This window comes from Zingiber officinale, chromosome 5A, assembly GCF_018446385.1.
Source record: "Zingiber officinale cultivar Zhangliang chromosome 5A, Zo_v1.1, whole genome shotgun sequence".
Taxonomy (NCBI): Eukaryota; Viridiplantae; Streptophyta; class Magnoliopsida; order Zingiberales; family Zingiberaceae; genus Zingiber; species Zingiber officinale.
Genome location: NC_055994.1, coordinates 60,076,743 through 60,094,187, shown reverse-complemented (window position 1 = coordinate 60,094,187; position 17,445 = coordinate 60,076,743). Strand labels below are relative to the sequence as shown.

At 35.7% G+C, this 17,445-nt stretch overlaps 1 protein-coding gene across 1 annotated transcript in view; it reads right to left on the bottom strand.

Annotated features, from left to right (window-relative positions):
- Positions 1 to 1,330, bottom strand: part of LOC121979592 — a gene marked incomplete at its 3' end in the record, with an annotated part of 32,004 nt that extends 30,674 nt beyond the window's left edge. The window contains exon 1 of the mRNA XM_042531586.1: positions 680 to 1,330. Coding sequence (XP_042387520.1) covers positions 680 to 1,330 — 651 coding nt within the window. The remainder of the gene's footprint in view (positions 1 to 679) is intronic.
- Positions 1,331 to 17,445: the final 16,115 nt, after the last annotated feature.

The following is a 17,445-nucleotide window of genomic DNA, read 5'->3' as shown; positions in this document are numbered from 1 at the left end:
TTAGATACTCGCCACCTCGATCACTCCGAAAGGCCTTAATCTTCTTGCTACATTGATTTTCTATCTCATTATTGAACTCCTTAAACTTGTCTAGAGTTTCAGACTTATGTCTAATTAAGTAGACATATCCATATATACTTTAATCGTCAGTAAAAGTCACGAAGTAGGTATACGCTCCTCTAGCCTAAACTTGCAATGACCCACAAACATCACTATGTATGAGTTCTAGTGGTTCCTTTACTCGTTCACTTATCTTGGTGAATGACTTCTTGGTCATTTTGCCTTGTAAGAATGCTTCACATGTATATATGGGCTCTAATTCAAAAGAGTCCAAATACTTATTACTGAGTAATCTAGCGATGTATTTATGGGTTATATGACCAAGTCTACAGCGCCAGAGATATGTTAAGTTTGAGTCATGCAATTTCTGTTTCTTACTTTCAATACAATAGATCGGTTCATCTAAGTTAAGAACATAAAGACCATTATTCAATGAACCATTCTCATAGAATATATTATTCAAATAAAAGGAACATAATTTGTCCTTGAATTGAAATACAAATCCCTTGGTGTCTAAACTTGACACCGAAATGATATTTTTTGTGAAACTAGGAACAAAATAACAATTTTCTAAATTCAAAACAAGTTCACTAGGTAAATTTATTTAATAGGTTCCTACAGCTAATGCAGCAACTCTCGCTCCATTAGTTACTCGTAGGTCCATTTCGCTCTTGGACAACCATCTGCAGTCACTTAGACCCTGCATGTTCGCACAAATGTGAGAACTACTTCCAGAATCTATGACCCATGATGAAGAAACAGAAAGATTACTCTCTATTATAAAGACACCTGAAGCATCCGCTCCACTACCATTCTTCTTCATGAAAATATAGCAATTTTTTTTCCAGTGACCTTTCTTGCCACAATGGAAGCACATGGCCTCCTTCTCATCAGATTGGGGTACCTGCATCTCTTTCTTAAGCTTCTTCTGAGCTTGATATCTAGGATTCTTCACTACATTAGCCTTGGGATTAAACTTCTCGGTGCTAGGGCGCTTGTTGGTCTTTCTGACCATCATTGCATGTAGTGAAGGATTTACCTTCGTATCCTTCTTAGCAGTTTTCAGCATTACCATTAGATCAGTCAAACTCTTGTCCACGCTGTTCATGTTGAAATTCAACACGAACTGGGAAAATGATGGAGGTAGCGATGACAAGACTAGGTCAACAGCCAAGTCTTGGTCCAACTTAGAACCTAAGCTCTCAAGCCTCTCTATGTACCCAATCATCTTGAGTACATGAGATCCAACTTGGTTGCCTTCCTCCAGCATGGTACAAAATAGTGTTCGAGAGGTTTCATACCTCTCTACTCTTGCACTCTCTTGGAAGAGTTCACGCAAGTGCTGATCAATCTCCCTAGCACTCATGTTCTCATGTTGTCTCTGCAACTCGGGAGACATAGAAGACAACATGATGCATTGCACATCCAGTACATCTTCCATATATTGAGAATAATATGACTGATCATCGTCTGAAGCATTGGGTGTATGCTCTTTCAGTGGTTCATCTTCGAGCACGTAAATTTTTCTCTCGTGTCTTAAGACGATTTCTAGTTTCCTATACCAATCCAGGTAGTTGGAACCGATGAGAATATTCTCTTTCTCGAGAATGCTTCGCAGTGATAAGGTACTTGTGTTTGCCATCTAAAATTTTAAAACAGAGTTTTAGTATTTGTGGAATATATTTAATAAAGGTCTTTTATAACTCCTATTATTTTATTCAAGTCCAATAGCCCTCATTGTTAGAGTCGGGAATTGGTTGGTAACAATTCCTAATAGGACCGAAACCCTGAATTATATAGAATGCACACAGCTGAACTGTACATACATGCTACATTCATCAAGTAGGCCTTAACTTGCCAATCACAAATCTATGTGACTTTCGGTATGTTCTTGTTAAGCCTTATATTCTTAACACTTCCCCCTCAAATCAGTTAACTTAGTTGCGTTAAACAAGTCAACAAATTTGAGTTAAGTCAACCCATTAATAATTATGATAAATTATAGATGTTTTGACACAAGCCCACAGCTGAGCTGTATCGACTTATGTAAAACTCTAACTATCATCATAGTTATTAGTGGAGGGCTTTTAACATATCTTGACTTTAATATATTTAAGGAATTTTATAATTATTAAAATGTCTCACCATAATTAGCTTCTTGTGCATTTGCACAATCTCATTATGAGATTTATCTCCATTAATCCTCTTAGTCTTTTAAGACAAATAGATCTTGGAGATTTTAACATGTTAATCTACTTATGCCATAAGGAATTTATATCTAAATTACAATATGTATTATTTTACAAGTTTTAGACAAAATTCATTTCTATCATGAAATGTTACGACATATAACTTGAAATAAAGAAATTAAGATTTCTTTGAAATATCTCGAAACACTAATTTCTCAAATAAATTTTGAAGAATCGGCTTCGTACTATATGATCCAACCACGAATTGGCTCTGATACCACTGTTGGGTTCGGAGCACAGCGGAAGACATATAATGAATCATAGATATTTTCGTGGTATATATAGTTTTACACATAATAACATAAAAACATACCTCGAGTCCTCGATAGGCTTGAATGATATCACTCGACTGATAAAAGCCCCACGTGTGACTCCTCTAGCAGTATCCACACGCACTAGATCACGAACTTGATACAATCCATTAGGTGCTAGCCTCTTGGATCGAAAAAGCCTTTGAAGCACTACCGATCTCTTCCGGACGAAGAAGAAGTTGATGAAGGAGAAATGGAGAGCACGAATTCTACCCTTGAATCTTTCTGAGGATGGCTATTTATAGCCTCCAAGGAATACGAAGAGTTAAGATCTCAATTAATTCATCATTTATGATCTTCATTAATTAGGAAGATGAAGAGTTATATGCTCCATCGATTCTTCATTTATAACCTTTATTATGATGATTTTTCAAATTCTTCATTAATTATCATTATGCTGACTCTTCGAATTCTCCACTAATCATCATGATTATGGTTATTCGAATTCTCTCTTCTTTGTATCAAATAAATCAATATTTGATCTTGATTTCGACTAGCTTCCGATACCATTGTTTATGTCTACGTGTTATGCGTACGACCCTCTAGGTTTTATACACGAAGGTAGTGCAAATCTATACACAGACTAAGGTAACTCGTCTAGCAACAGTTTTTAGCCACCCAACGTGATAAAATTAATATCAGTCATAAACTGTAAACCACCATGAACCGATTACTGTGTAATTCAATCTCTTCATCTAAGTCTACATCCCAATTAATTCGGTACATTATGCATCATTACCAAATTAATTGTTTTACTTGAATTCTAAGATATAATAGACTCCTCTTGAATGATAAATCATTCCTCTCATGACCATGGATTTTGAGTTACTAATATCTCTATCAATTGGTCAGGATATTAATTCATAATCCAAGAGAGCGATGAATCCTCTATTGACTCAACAGATGAATCCTCTATTGACTCAACATTATTCTTCTACGCTTTGCCATACACCCAACTATCATATTAATCATAATCTGATTAAAGACTGCTTTTAATGGCATCAAAGCACATAACTCCATGCATAGAATAAATGACGGTCTCAAGTCAAAAGATCAGTTACACTCGTTCATAAGAGAAATAACCAATGATGCTTAATATGTGGTCTCCTCTTGAACGAGTTGTGTCCAGTGTACCTTTAAACTTAAGGCGCCCCAAGTACAACTTGGATATCCATCCCTCGGTCTATCTCGACCTAGTCATACTCAGCATTGATCTAGATATCCATGTCCCCTCTAGATATCTAGGACGATTTTCATATTAATATACCCATTAATTTGTGGGGCTTTATCATTAATCATATACGTACAGAAAAGTAAATAATTAATGATAAATTCTTACCTTTATTAAATAATTATCCATAAAATATATAAGAAGTGTCTTGATACATAAGTGCACACGCAAACATTATGCAAATCATGAATTTGACACAGGAGTAAAACAACACATGAGGGGATGAATTGCAGAGAAGCAGTTTCAATCTGGGGTAAAGTTTTATATCAATATGTAAAGAACAGATCAGACCAGACCAGACCAAATCGGCTGATTGGGCAAGCTAAAACAAAAACCCACGCCCGATGCCTACTTGAACTCGATTCTTAGTCGATTCAACTGGAAAATCTGAGAATAAAAGATTGATCAGATCAATCACCAGTCCTAGTTCGGAAACGCTGATTTAGCCAGATACAGCTTATGTATGCAATTCCAGCCTTCTGCTGGGGGCCTTGTTTCCACCTAACACCCTATAGAAAAAGCCTTTAGATGTCTATCATGGAATCAGCAAACAATCTCCTTCCTTAACTAGTACAGCATGTTATTGTAAAGCAAAGACACCTCAGTTGTAGATCGTTAGTTTCTGTTAAAACTAGTACGACATAATGATTGATGAATCCGCCGGGTGCAAAGCTCAGCTGAACTTTGTGTCTCTGATATGAGGCGCTGAAACTGAAGCTAAGGCTTTGGGAAGGAGGTAAGGAAGCTTTTTACAGACATGAAAGTAGATCCTGCTGTCGTCAAGCCAGTAGCAGGAGCTTGTGCTTCTCAGCATGTTTGCCTCCTTGGCAATAGCTGGAGTGTTGGGTATGGAAGGAGAAGCTGATCTTATGCAAACGCATACAGACTTCGACTACATTGTGGTAAAGGCTCGTCTGTTTGGGGAAGAAGGTTTATGCTTTGTTTCATGCTATTCTCATGTGATATGGTTTGAATCATTTGCAGCTTGAGGTCGTCAGAAAGAATAACAATATATATCTCAGCTTCTGAGACAGTAGAATAGCTCGACGTAATACAAAGGATTACATTCACAACTTGGGTTTATCAATTTTCGATGTCGTGAAGGGCATTAAAATTGTTTAGCGAAAGATATGACATGTTAGCAATACAATACGATAAAGATGAATCAAACATTATATTTCAGGTGATGAAGACACAAACCAAAAGCTCCAAAAAAATTGGACGCAACCATTGACAAAATCATACTAGAAATTTCAGTGAATATGGTAGGGTACTGAATGAATCAGTTCAAGTCAGCATCCTAACACAATTCCCAACAGAAGAAAAAACAACATGACTTCATTTTGAGATCAAACAAAGATTTTGTCAAACGTTCTCGTCAATGGCAAGCTTATAAAGAGAGAGCATAGCTTATGGAACATTCTGCGCTGCAATCTTCCAGGACCATGGTAAACATTCATCACAAGTTTCCCAACATGGAAAAAAAAAACCTCAGAAACTATCAAACTGCTCATCATAAACCAATTCTAATAATTTTCGGTAATCTTTCAAAGCAATGGTTCCTGATCTTAACTCCGGGAGTGAAAGGCAGCCTCTCGAAGGAGATGTCAATAAAAGAGAAGACGTACAGAACTGTCTTTGACGCATAGAAATAGAAAAAAGACAACTGAAAGCACTTCTCAGCCTCTGTTTCTCGCCGTCTTCACTCTGGGAATCTGGGTCATGTTGAACAGCAGTTATCTTGTGAGCTTCAGGCAATAGACAATTGCAAAGGGAGCCTGCAGAATAGAACAATGCTATATATTTAAATATCAAATAAGATAGATAAACAACTGGTGAATCTAAAATAAGATAAAACTGCACCATTTATATATATATATGACCTAAAAATTGATGGAGAATGATATCAAAGAAAATTGATTTTGAACTCATAACTGTAACTAAATGGAGAATGCTTTAGGTCTAAAGCTCCAAAGTTCTCAGTAAAAATTTACGACATAATACTTGGCATAAATGAATTCTTCTAGATGATGGTCTCATCCTATCTTGCTGGGTTGGCAGGCCGCAGATAAATAGTTTGATTCACTTGAACCAAGACACAAGTATCTGACTCACTAGAATTTAGATGAGTGGTCTAAATCACTTATATATCTAGACATAATAGAGGAATTTCATCTCTCGAGTGTCTAATGCTAGCCAATGGATCTATCTTAAGGCTGTGTTTGGTTTAGCTCAGACTTCATCTATCTGGTTTATTCCTCAGGGTTTCCTAGTATTGAAAAGAATGCAAGCAAAATCTGAAATTCATTTCAGGGAAAAAGGTGAAAAAGTGAATTCATTCATCTGATTAGAGAAACCTAAAATGCATGCACAAAACATCAACTATCCCAAGTCCCAACCAACAAAATACAGAATAAATTATCAATATCACATGCACATTTGAAAGTCATTCAATTATGTCAGATACACACCCTATACAAGTTTAGCATCAATATGACTATTGAATAGATTTGCCAACGGTTATAATCAGAGCCACACATGGATATCTTAAGAGCATAACGAATATCTAACTATGTCCATTGGAAAAGGAAGGGAAATGTTACTTGGCATTAAACCTTCATTGCTTCTTCTGGAATGCCACAAATTGGAATATTACAATTAATTTTAAAGGAAAGAATTTAACTGAAAAGTATATTCAGAAAATCAAATTGTAGATGTAATGAATGGAAAGATTCAACTTTCTACTCGCCCAACCTTAACAATTAACAATTCCATATATATATCTAAACAACAGGCTTTGCTGATCAAGGAGGATATGCAAATTTGGTATCCTAGGAATACTTAGGACTGGCCAAACCATACTAAACTAAGTGAAGCAGGCTATGATTTCCACTTGCTGTTCTACTAAGATGTAATCTTTAGTTGATTGCTAAAAATTAACAATTAATCCAAGCCCAACGGATTTAGCCAAAAACAAAAGTCGTAAGAAAAAAAAGGCAAAAAGTGGAACAAAAAGGAGGAAATTAAAGACAATTCCAAAGATGAATAGCTGAATCAACTAAAGCAAGAGATAAAACAACATTCATAGCTATTTCTATGATCACCCACCACAAATTTTGATGGTAGAATAGTAGCTAAGAGGGTACTCAGTGAGTCAAAGGGACATGCAAACGAACAACTTATAAGGAATTATATATTTGTAGAATGAGGAAAACTTAAAAAACTATACAATAGTCAAGAAAAAGGCTAAGGAAACTGAATGAAATAAAGAATAAAACCTTTGAATGATTATATCAAAAATTGGATATAAAAAAAGGGAAAAGATATTTATAGAATAGCTAAAGTGAGATAAAGGAAGACAAAAGTTCTTATCCAAATAAAAGATGAATATAATAGAGTATTAATAAATGATGAAGAAATAAAAGAGCGGTGGAAGAGGTATTTTCATAAACTTTTTAATGAAGATTTATGTGACTAACTTAGATAATTTAAGTAGGTCAAATGAATATAGAAATTTAAATTTTTATCGTAAAATTAAAACTATAGAAGTAGAACAAGTTTTAAATCAGATGCACGATGGAAAAGCTGTTGGACCAGATGATATTCTAATAGAAGTATGGAAGTGCCAAGGTAAACAAGGTATTGAATGACTTACAAAATTATTTAACATTATATTAAAAATAAAAAAAATACCTGATCAATGGAGAGTAAGTACTCTAGTTCTCTTATATAAGAACAAGGGAGACATACAAAATTATGTAAACTATAGGGATATTAAACTAATGCATCATATCATGAAACTTTGGAAAAAAAGTAATAGAAAAAAGATTAAGGAAAGTGACCATGGTGACCGAAAATCAATTTAGGTTCATGCTTGGAAGGTTGACAATAGAATTTATACATCTTCTTAGATAACTACTTAAAAAATATCGAGAGCAAAAATAAGATCTACACATGGTATAGATCTTCTCAGAAGATTTTTCTTCCTAATGAAATTTCGTGTGTTGCTTGCTCTAAAGGGAAGTTAATAATAAAGCCATCAATAACTAAGATTAAGGCAGTGCCCTTAACATTTTTGGAATGAATTCAAGGTGATATATGCAGGCCCATACACCCACCTTATGAACCATTTAGATATTTTATGGTATTAATTGACGCATCAATAAGATGGTCACAAGTGTGTTTATTATCGACTCATAATTAAGCATTTGCAAGGTTGCTTGAACAAATTATTCAATTTTGAGTTCATTTCTTGAATTATCCAATTAAAGTCATTTGTCTTGATATTACTAGAGAATTTACTTCTCATACTTTTAATGATTATTGCATGTCCATTGGAATAAATATTGAACATCCTGTAGCACATGTTCACACACAAAATGACCTCACAAAGACATTGAAAAAACATCTTCAATTAATTGCAAGACCTTTGCTAATGGCTAATGAAGATAAAACTTTCAATTTCTGCTTGGGGGCATGCTATTCTACATGCAGTTACACTAATCCACATCAGACTCATGAGTTATCATGAGGTTTCCCCTTTACAATTAGTTAATGGTCAAGAATCAAATATTTTTCATCTAAGAATTGTTTTGATGTGTGGTTTACATGCCAACTGCTCCACCATAACGCACTAAGATGGATCCTCAAAGAAGGTTGGGAATTTATGTTGGATATGAATCTCCATCTATTGTTAAATATCTAAAACCATTGATAGGAGATTTATTTACAGCATGTTTTACCGATTATCAATTTGATAAAATGGCATTTCCAATATTACAAGGGGAAAATAAGTAGTTGGAAAAGGAAATTATCTGGTGTGAGTTATCCTTATCTCATTTTGATTCTTGAAAAAAGTAAAGTGAACTAGAAGTTCAAAAGATTATTTACTTGTAAAATTTAGCCAATCAAGTGCCAATTGCATTTACTGACCCAAAGAGAGTGAAAAAAAAAAAAAAATCAAATATTCTAGTTGCTAATGCTCCAATCAGAATTGATATTCCTAAAGGATAACCTAAAATTGAAAATGAGCCTAAATTATAAGTGAAATGTGTTGGATCGAGATGCGCTAGAGGAGGGAGGGGGGGGGGAGGGGTGAATAGCGCTCATGGCTTTCACTTTTTGTATTCGAAACGATCGAGTAAATGCAACGAAAATTTAAATAAAACACACACAGAGAAGACGCCAAGATTTACTTGGTTCGGAGCCTAGGGCGACCCCTACTCCAAGACCCACGCTCGTTGAGTGTTTACTTTGGGCAACAACTATAATTTTGAAAAATAGTACAATTAGGTATTACAATTTAAATGCACTAAAAAGGTATACCGACAACAGGAATTTGAAATTCGCAGCTCCGGGTCGTCAAGGTCGTGTTATGGCTCAGCCGGAACGTCTTATTAGCAGTAAATAGTTGTATGATCACTTAGAACTTGATTGATCCAGCTGCTGGTTGAGACCTCCTAATAAAGGCCATTGAGGGCGCCTTCAACCTCCTTGAGGGTGCCTCCATCAGCGGCAAATTCGCAGCGAGGATGAGCTTTGACTCCTTCGCAGCCTATCCTCTTGAAGGTGCTTCCATCTCCCTTGAAGGTGTCCCCAATGTCGTCCGAGGTGCCTCAGCACTCCTTGAGGGTGCACTACAAGAAAAAATCTAATAAACAACGCTTTTAAAGCGTTGTCTTTGTGCCTAAAAAAGCGTTGTTAAAGGCACTATTGTTAAAAGTCTGCTCAACGACAACACTTTTAAAGCATTGTCGTTTATAGCGAAGACAACACTTTAAAAGAGTTGTGTATTTTTTGCAAAAACATCATCTTTGCAACGCTTTAAAAGCGTTGTTGTTTTTGGCAAAGACAACACTTGTGCAACGCTTTAAAAGCGTTGTCTTTTTAAAATAAAAAAAAAAATCTATTTACAAAATTATTTTTTTATATTTACAAAACTATTAATTTTCTTTTACCATGTCTAGATTTGAATTTGACATATAAAATAACATTAATTAGCTCAACAAATGATTTCAAACTCGTACCAAAACAATAGAATTCAATTATAAAGTATTAGTATTTACAGGAGAATTCAACTATACACAAAGACTAAATAGTTCTGTTTCAAAGTAGATAGTGACATTCGAATTTAAAACAAAAAAAGCACAAAATAGCTAGTCGACCTCGAAGACAACGATCTGCATGCTTACTTCTACTAGATATATTGATCAAAAAGGATTGTCGGCTTGAGACTGGGACAAAACACCTACCACTGTGTATCTGCCACAGAAAACAATACCATCAGTATTATGCAAAAGAAATTTTCACTCTTAAAGTTGAAAACAAAGGTCACAGTTCACACCATACAGCAATGAGAAAATTTGGATTGAGAAAGACAGAAGTAAGAAATGTATCTTTGACAGGTAAATTAGTTCACAAGAAAAAAGGCAACCAAAGCCATACATGATTCTATACATAGAACCTAGAATGATATCTTGGATTGGTGTAACGACCCGCCTCCTACTAACTAGGCTGCGAGGCCGGACCGTCACATTATGCTGTGCTAAGCTATATTATAAGGTGCGGAAACGTGAACTAATTTAAAATTTACTAAACCCATGCCAATTACTACTAAATCTGAACTGATGCTTAAAGATACCTTTTTAAATGTTGTACCTTTTACTCCAAAGAGAAGATCTAGCCTTCACATGTGTTTAAGGACTGAACTTAAGTGTTTCCAGCTGAAACAGGCATTCCAATCGATCGACTGATCAATTGGGATGTTCGGATCGATTCACTGATCGATCAAGCATGCGTATACGAAAACTTTGATTGGATCGATCGGCTGATCGATCCAGCCTGACTAATCGATCCATTGATCGATTCAGCGCGCTACTGTGTGCGGGGATAATATTCTGGATCGATCGGCTGATCGATCCAGCCGAGCCAATCGATCCAGTGACCGATTCCAGGGTTTTCTGTTCGCGACAGAACGTGTCCGGATCGATCGGTGGATCGATCCCGGAGCTTACTGTTCGCGGTACAGACTCCTCAATCGATCAGCTGATCGATCGAGAAGCCTCCAATCGATCGGCTGATCGATTGGGGTTTCTGATTTCGTACCAGGGGTCTGATTTCAGCACTGTTTCGTGCCAAGTTCACATGCATAGGTTCTAAAGTGGTTGGGAAACATTCTAATATCAACTACTAGTATTCTAAGTATGATGACTGGTATTCTAGACATACTTTCACAATTCAAGGCATTTATATAACTAAATAAGCAAAGAGTAACATGACAAGAAACGCTAAGTTCTTAAATGTTCTAATTCTTCCAAGATCTTTATTCCAGGTTCCATCCACACACATCTTCATTGCATTGACCTCCAGCTTCCGCTATTCCATCTTTCCTTTACCTTTATCTGCAGTATAAGGGAAAGAAGTATCTGTAAGCTTACGCTTAGTAAGAACCATCTACCTCACAAAACATGCATACGATGGAATCATGCTTTTAAAACATGCTATTTGAAATACATGCTGACATGCTAAAATATAAATATTGAAGTTATTAGTCATGTATACTAAAACATGGCATCAAAACTAGTCATGGAATATCAAGAGCTAAGCATGAAACTATCACATGTATCAATGGGAAGAAACTAAACTGATATAACACTGAGCTGAACTGAACTAGGCTAATACTGAATTTAAATCATGTTCACATAACTGATTGTGAGATTTTGAAAAACTATTTATAATAATAGATCAAAATACTAATCATGCTGCTGATGGGCCCGGCAACCGTACTTTCTATGCGCGCATCCCTAACTAAACCCGGGGTTGCAAATTCCGAATCTAGTAGGGTTTACTAGGTTATCTAAACCTAGGGACGACTATGGGAGCCCAACCCAATGGACATCTAGTCTAGTACAGTGCCACTGCTGAAAATAAAATACTGGTTATAGCTAAAATTTTCTTATCTTGTTATTTCTAGGTTATCTGAACCTAGAGCTAAGTTGTCTGAACCTAGAGACGACTGTGGGAGCCCACCCATTGGACCATAGTCCCATAAAAGCTGTATTAAAACTGAACATGCTGTAAAAATGCTTCTATTGCATTTACTGAGCTATTAAAATGCCTATGGTGGCATTTAACTGAGCTACACATTTTATCAAACATATGGTGTGCACTAGTCCACACCCCACGTACTAAAATTCTGCATATAACTAAACTAATGCGTAAAACCTCGAAAGAGCTACTTATACTGCAGGTGAGGGGTTTCTTACCTCCTGCGCTAGATTTCCTTACAATCCAATCATTAGGTTTTCCGGAAAGACGATCTTCTCGACGATCCTCCTACGTCTTTGTGTTCTTCTCACTGAGAGGAGCGTCCTCGTACCTTTGATGTTGTCGGAAGATACTCCTATGGCCCTAGGGATGGAACCCCTAGGTTCTTCCTTGGACTTGGGTGCCGAGAGGTGGGGAAGAAGAGAGGGGCGGCGTGACTAGGGTGAGGGTGAAGAAAAGTCACGATCAAAATAACTCTTCGCTAAATTATTTCCTTATTTATATTAAGTGGTTAATTCGCCCAACTTAAATATAAATATAATTGATTCCCTCTTCTTTCAGCACGACCCTGCTGGGTTCACCTGGTTATTAGAGTTCACCATAATTCATAGGACCCAATAGGTTTCGGGTTCAATTCCCGTGTAGGCTATTTTACGATTCTATTTATATTTGCTATCTCCGCTACTCTAAAAATTCTGTAAAAATATCCTAAAATTCCAGAAAAATACAAGGATATTTCTAATAATTATTTTGAGAATTTTCGAGCGTTACAATTGGTTTTATATTTTACTGGCTACATTTCTTTAACAGACATATTAATGCTATAAGTCATATAGATATATTCTTCTCGCATTACTGAAATACCTTCTCATTGTCAAATGTTTGACAAGATAATAAGTAGTCCTCATCTATTGAAAAAGCAACAGAAAGATACATCTACAGAATATATTATTTAAAAATAATGAACATCCCCTTCAATGCTTGGTAGATCAAGCTGAATCAGTAACGAAAAAAGTAACAACATTAATATGGACATTTGTTAGAAAGGAAAGGTCTAGCTATGCTTGGTTCACACAAAAATCTATTTCATTCTTTATGAAATCTAATACATTAACTATTCCTGCATCCAGCTACAAACTCATCCTGGAATACCAATTTCCATAGGGCATTCTAAATATAGAAATGATTCAAGAGAAAAGTATGAATTCATAACAAGTTACATCATATTACCTTCCTCAACAATCTAGAGTGATGTGAATCGGATTCTAAAGGAGTCTTGAAAGTAAGTGCTTCAGAGATGTCTTCAAATATGTTGTATTCACTTTTTGTAAACACTGCTAAACATGAGGCAGGCATTGTGTTTGAAGAAAGATACTCCAAAAATTCAAGTTTGCCTGTGGCTGGAGGTGGTTGATCCTAGAAATATGACACTTATGTATCAATTTCAAGAGGTATGATTTACTCTTTCTAATTCATAAAAGTACGCATTCACCAATCTCTATAATGATGCCAGTATGATATCACTACCAGTTCAATTGCTTCATGCCATTAATCATAGGAAAAGCCAGTATGATAATTGGATGAAATCCATTTTCTTGAACTCTTTTTTAAAGAAAACTATGCCATATCTACAAGTTTGAAGAAAGAAGTATCAAAGACTATTTAGCATCAACAACTTTGTGATTGTTGGATAAGATTGAAACAAAAGCTCCACATTTTTTTTCTAAACTAGATCCATTAGAATTTATACATGCATCTTGAATTCACTGCTAAATACAAGGTAATGGCAGGGGTAGCATCTCACCGATATATTTGAAAATAAAGCTGGAGACTCGAAAAATGCGGTAGGACTGAGACCCGGTGGAATTGTCAGATAAGGCAAAGGAATTTCCATGGATGAAATTGTGCTAGTGGATGGAATGTTAGCTGTATCAAGCTTTGGAACATTGAAACCTTTTCTTGTTGCCATCCTCTATTCAAGCCCTCCAATTGAGTTTGATTTAGAGTCACCAAACAACTTCAGTTGAGGTGAGAGGCAATTAATGGAATTGGCTCCAACCTCACCTTTTGTTTTTGAGCTCACACCCACTGTTTGGTTTCCAGGGTTCCATGAAAGCCCCAAATTTCCATTCTCTACCAAGAAAGTTGGTAACGATCTAGAGCCAAAATCTTCAGTCGAAGAGCTTGACAATAGGGTTCTCGAGCTTGGATTTGGAGGCAGCCAGCTACCGATCGTGCCGCTATCATTTTCCATCTCAACCATTATCTATTCAGCTTTCATCCTGATTCAGCTGAAACTGGGGCGACGAGGAGGTACTGCACGACCACCTGCTGGAGATCGAACTGGGGCTTCTTGGACTTGAGGACGAGGACGATGACAAGAGCGACGGTGACGACGAGGAGGGCGAGGAAGGTGAGGAGTAGGAAGAGGCAGTAGCAGCAACCCTCGAAGGAGGCAGCGGAGGAAGAGGAGGAGGAAGGGGTGGCGATGGGCGTGCCGAGGTAGTGGCGCTACCTCCGAGGGTCGGGTGGAGGGTGTGGGCGCTGGTGGTGGCCGCCGTTGGGAAGGTTGTTGGGCGTCATCATCGCCGACGAAATCCACCACCGCACTTCCCGATTCCTGAGAGGGGTCTGTGTGGCAGTGAAGAGAAGAAAGACCTGCCGGCCAGTGGTGAGGAAGAAGAGACGGCCGGCGGTGGGAGGTCGCGTGCCCTAGCCGCGCGAGAGGAGATGTCGTGAACAGAAAGGAATCACCAGCACTGTGTCGTCGCATGGGTAAAAGGAAATGAAGTTTTCTCCTCCTTTAATCTGTGATGAAGATGGATGAACATCAAGCCGTCAGATCTTGAGATAAGCGATCTAGATCACTTAAGATTGAGATGATAACTTGACAGTAGACAATACTTTTTAAAAATAGTTGTCATAGACACTAAAAAAAAAGGCTAATAGACAACGCTTTTTACGAAGCATTGTCTTTGACCCATAAAAATCACTAATAGACAACGATTTTTAGAAAAGCGTTGTCTATTAATAATAAAATAATGAAATAGACAACGCTTTTCACTAAAAGCATTGTTAAAAAAAATAGACAACACTTTTTAAAAAAAGCGTTGTCGTTTAAGTGTTGTAGAATCCCAATTTTCTTGTAGTGGTGCCTCCAGCTTCGCTGTACGCACTCCTTCTGCCTTGCACCCGAGGCGCCTCCAAGCTCTATGGAGGGCACCTCAGGTACTGTTCATCCAAGGCAAAGTTTGCTCCTTTGTCCCTGCAAGATATATTAGTCCCAAAAATACCCTGCAACACAAATTTAGCACATAATAATGAATATAAAAAGATGTTTGACAGTCACTAGACAATTTAGTTCTGACTTCGGATTTTCGACCGGAAAACCTAGGTCGAACCAATGCCTACTGTTCCCTCAGCGGGGAACGCGTCCTCACCTACTCCACTCAGGAGAGTATACCTGTTGCCAGTCCGGTCCTCCAGACCGGCTAGACTTTTGCTCAACGCTCGAGTCTTCAGGTCTTTCCACTGGATGTCCGCTCACGACCCATCCAAACTTTCACCTGGTTCGCGACACTAGGACTTTTCACCTAGAGTCCCTGACTCTAGGACTTTTGCCCGAAGACTTCGACCCGCCAAGGCTTTCCTCCTTGGGTTACCACCCCCTAAGACCTAGGGTTACCACCCCCTAGGGTTTTCCTGCCTGTCTAACCGCAGCTAGGATTTTTGCCTAAGATACCTTAAGACTTTTCTTGCAAACTCATTCACACATGTTAGATAACAAGACAACTTAACTTTGAACCCTTTTACATAATCAAAACACAGATTCGATCGCCGGATGCTTCCCGCACCAACAATCTCCCCCATTTTGATTATGACAACATAGTTCAAAGTTAAGTAAAAATATGACAATAAATAAGAAATTTAGACATGAATATGAATGTAATAATTTATAAAACGTATGCTCCTCTTTATGTTTAAATTCTTAATTTACTTAACTTCTTATTAACTTGACTTTTCTCTCCCCCTTTTACATAAATCAAAAAGAATAGGTAGAGAGAAAAAATAGAAAAATATTCTATGTAATTTTAAGCTCCCCCTGGAGAGTAGCATTTAGTTGAATTTAGTTTTAAAAATGCTTAGCTACTTTAGAAATGCTTTGAAAAAATATTTAACTTTTTCAACAAAAACTTAGATAAACATAAGTTTTGTATCTTTTTCAAAAAATAAACTTAGCTAAATTTTTAGCTTTAAAATGGTTGTGTTGATAAATCACCTTGCTAAATAGCTAAGTTTAGAAAACATTTTAATTTAATATTTAGTTTTGAAAATTTCTGAGCTAAAAACTTAGCTGAAAGGGAATTTAATAAACATTAGAGTTTGAAAGAAAAATTTCTTACAAAATACTTAGCTTTTTCAACAAATATTTATCCCCCCCTTTTTAAAAAAAAACTTAGTTAAATTTTTGCTTTGAAAATACTTTTATCAAAGACTCATCTAAACTTTTGAAAATAATCATTTTGTCAAATATTTAGCCTTAAAATGACTTATCTTTAAAAAGACTTTGAGAATTTTAACACTTAGCTTCAAATGTAAAACACTTAGCTTCAAGTAAAGGTTTTGAAAAAGTACTCAACTTAAAAGAGATTTTGATAAAAGCTTTAGCTAAAGAAAAAATTTAATAAAATCTTAGATTTAGAGTTAAAAACTTAACTAAAAATTATTTTCTTGAAAAACTACTTAATTAAGTAAGTGATTTGAAAAATACTTGAGCAAATACTTAGTTTTTGTAGATAATTTATTTTTCATTTTAAAAATAAATTGAATTTTTGGAAATATTAAAAAAAAATTAAGAAAAACTTAGCTCGACTTCCTTCACTCCCCCTTGATTAATGCCTTAATAAATTTTTAGGGTCCTAGAGTCCAAGCATGTAAATTAATAAAAACTTAGCAATTGTTACATATGATTTTCCTAAATTTCCATCTCACCCATTCTAGGTTATTAAGCATATTCAGTTTATGAGTGAGTGTGAGACGGAGTTAACTTTATTTAATTTTTATCAATATTTGAAATTGAGGTAAGTTTGAAAATTCAGTGAGTTTGAATTTCAAATGAGTAAACATTTAAAATTTTGAAGATTTTGAAAATATAATTAATTCATTTTTAAATCATAATTTTAAAATATGATTTGAGAATTAATTAAGATTTTAAAAATTAATTATCATTAAGATTTTGAATTAACTATAATTTGAAAATTAATTATTATATGATTTGAAAATTAAAAATTTAATAATTAATGATTTGAAAAATTCTAATTTTGTAGATAATGATTTTGAATTTTGAAATTATTATGATTTGAAAATTATAATTTTGTAGATAATGATTTTGAATTTTGAAATTATTATGATTTCGAAATTAAGATTAAAATTAATTAAGTTGAATTTATTAAATTGATTAAATTGAATTAAGGTTGATTAATTAGATTAAATTAAATTTGGTTGATTAAATTCGACTAAGTTCATCCTAGGTCCATCTCACCCGATT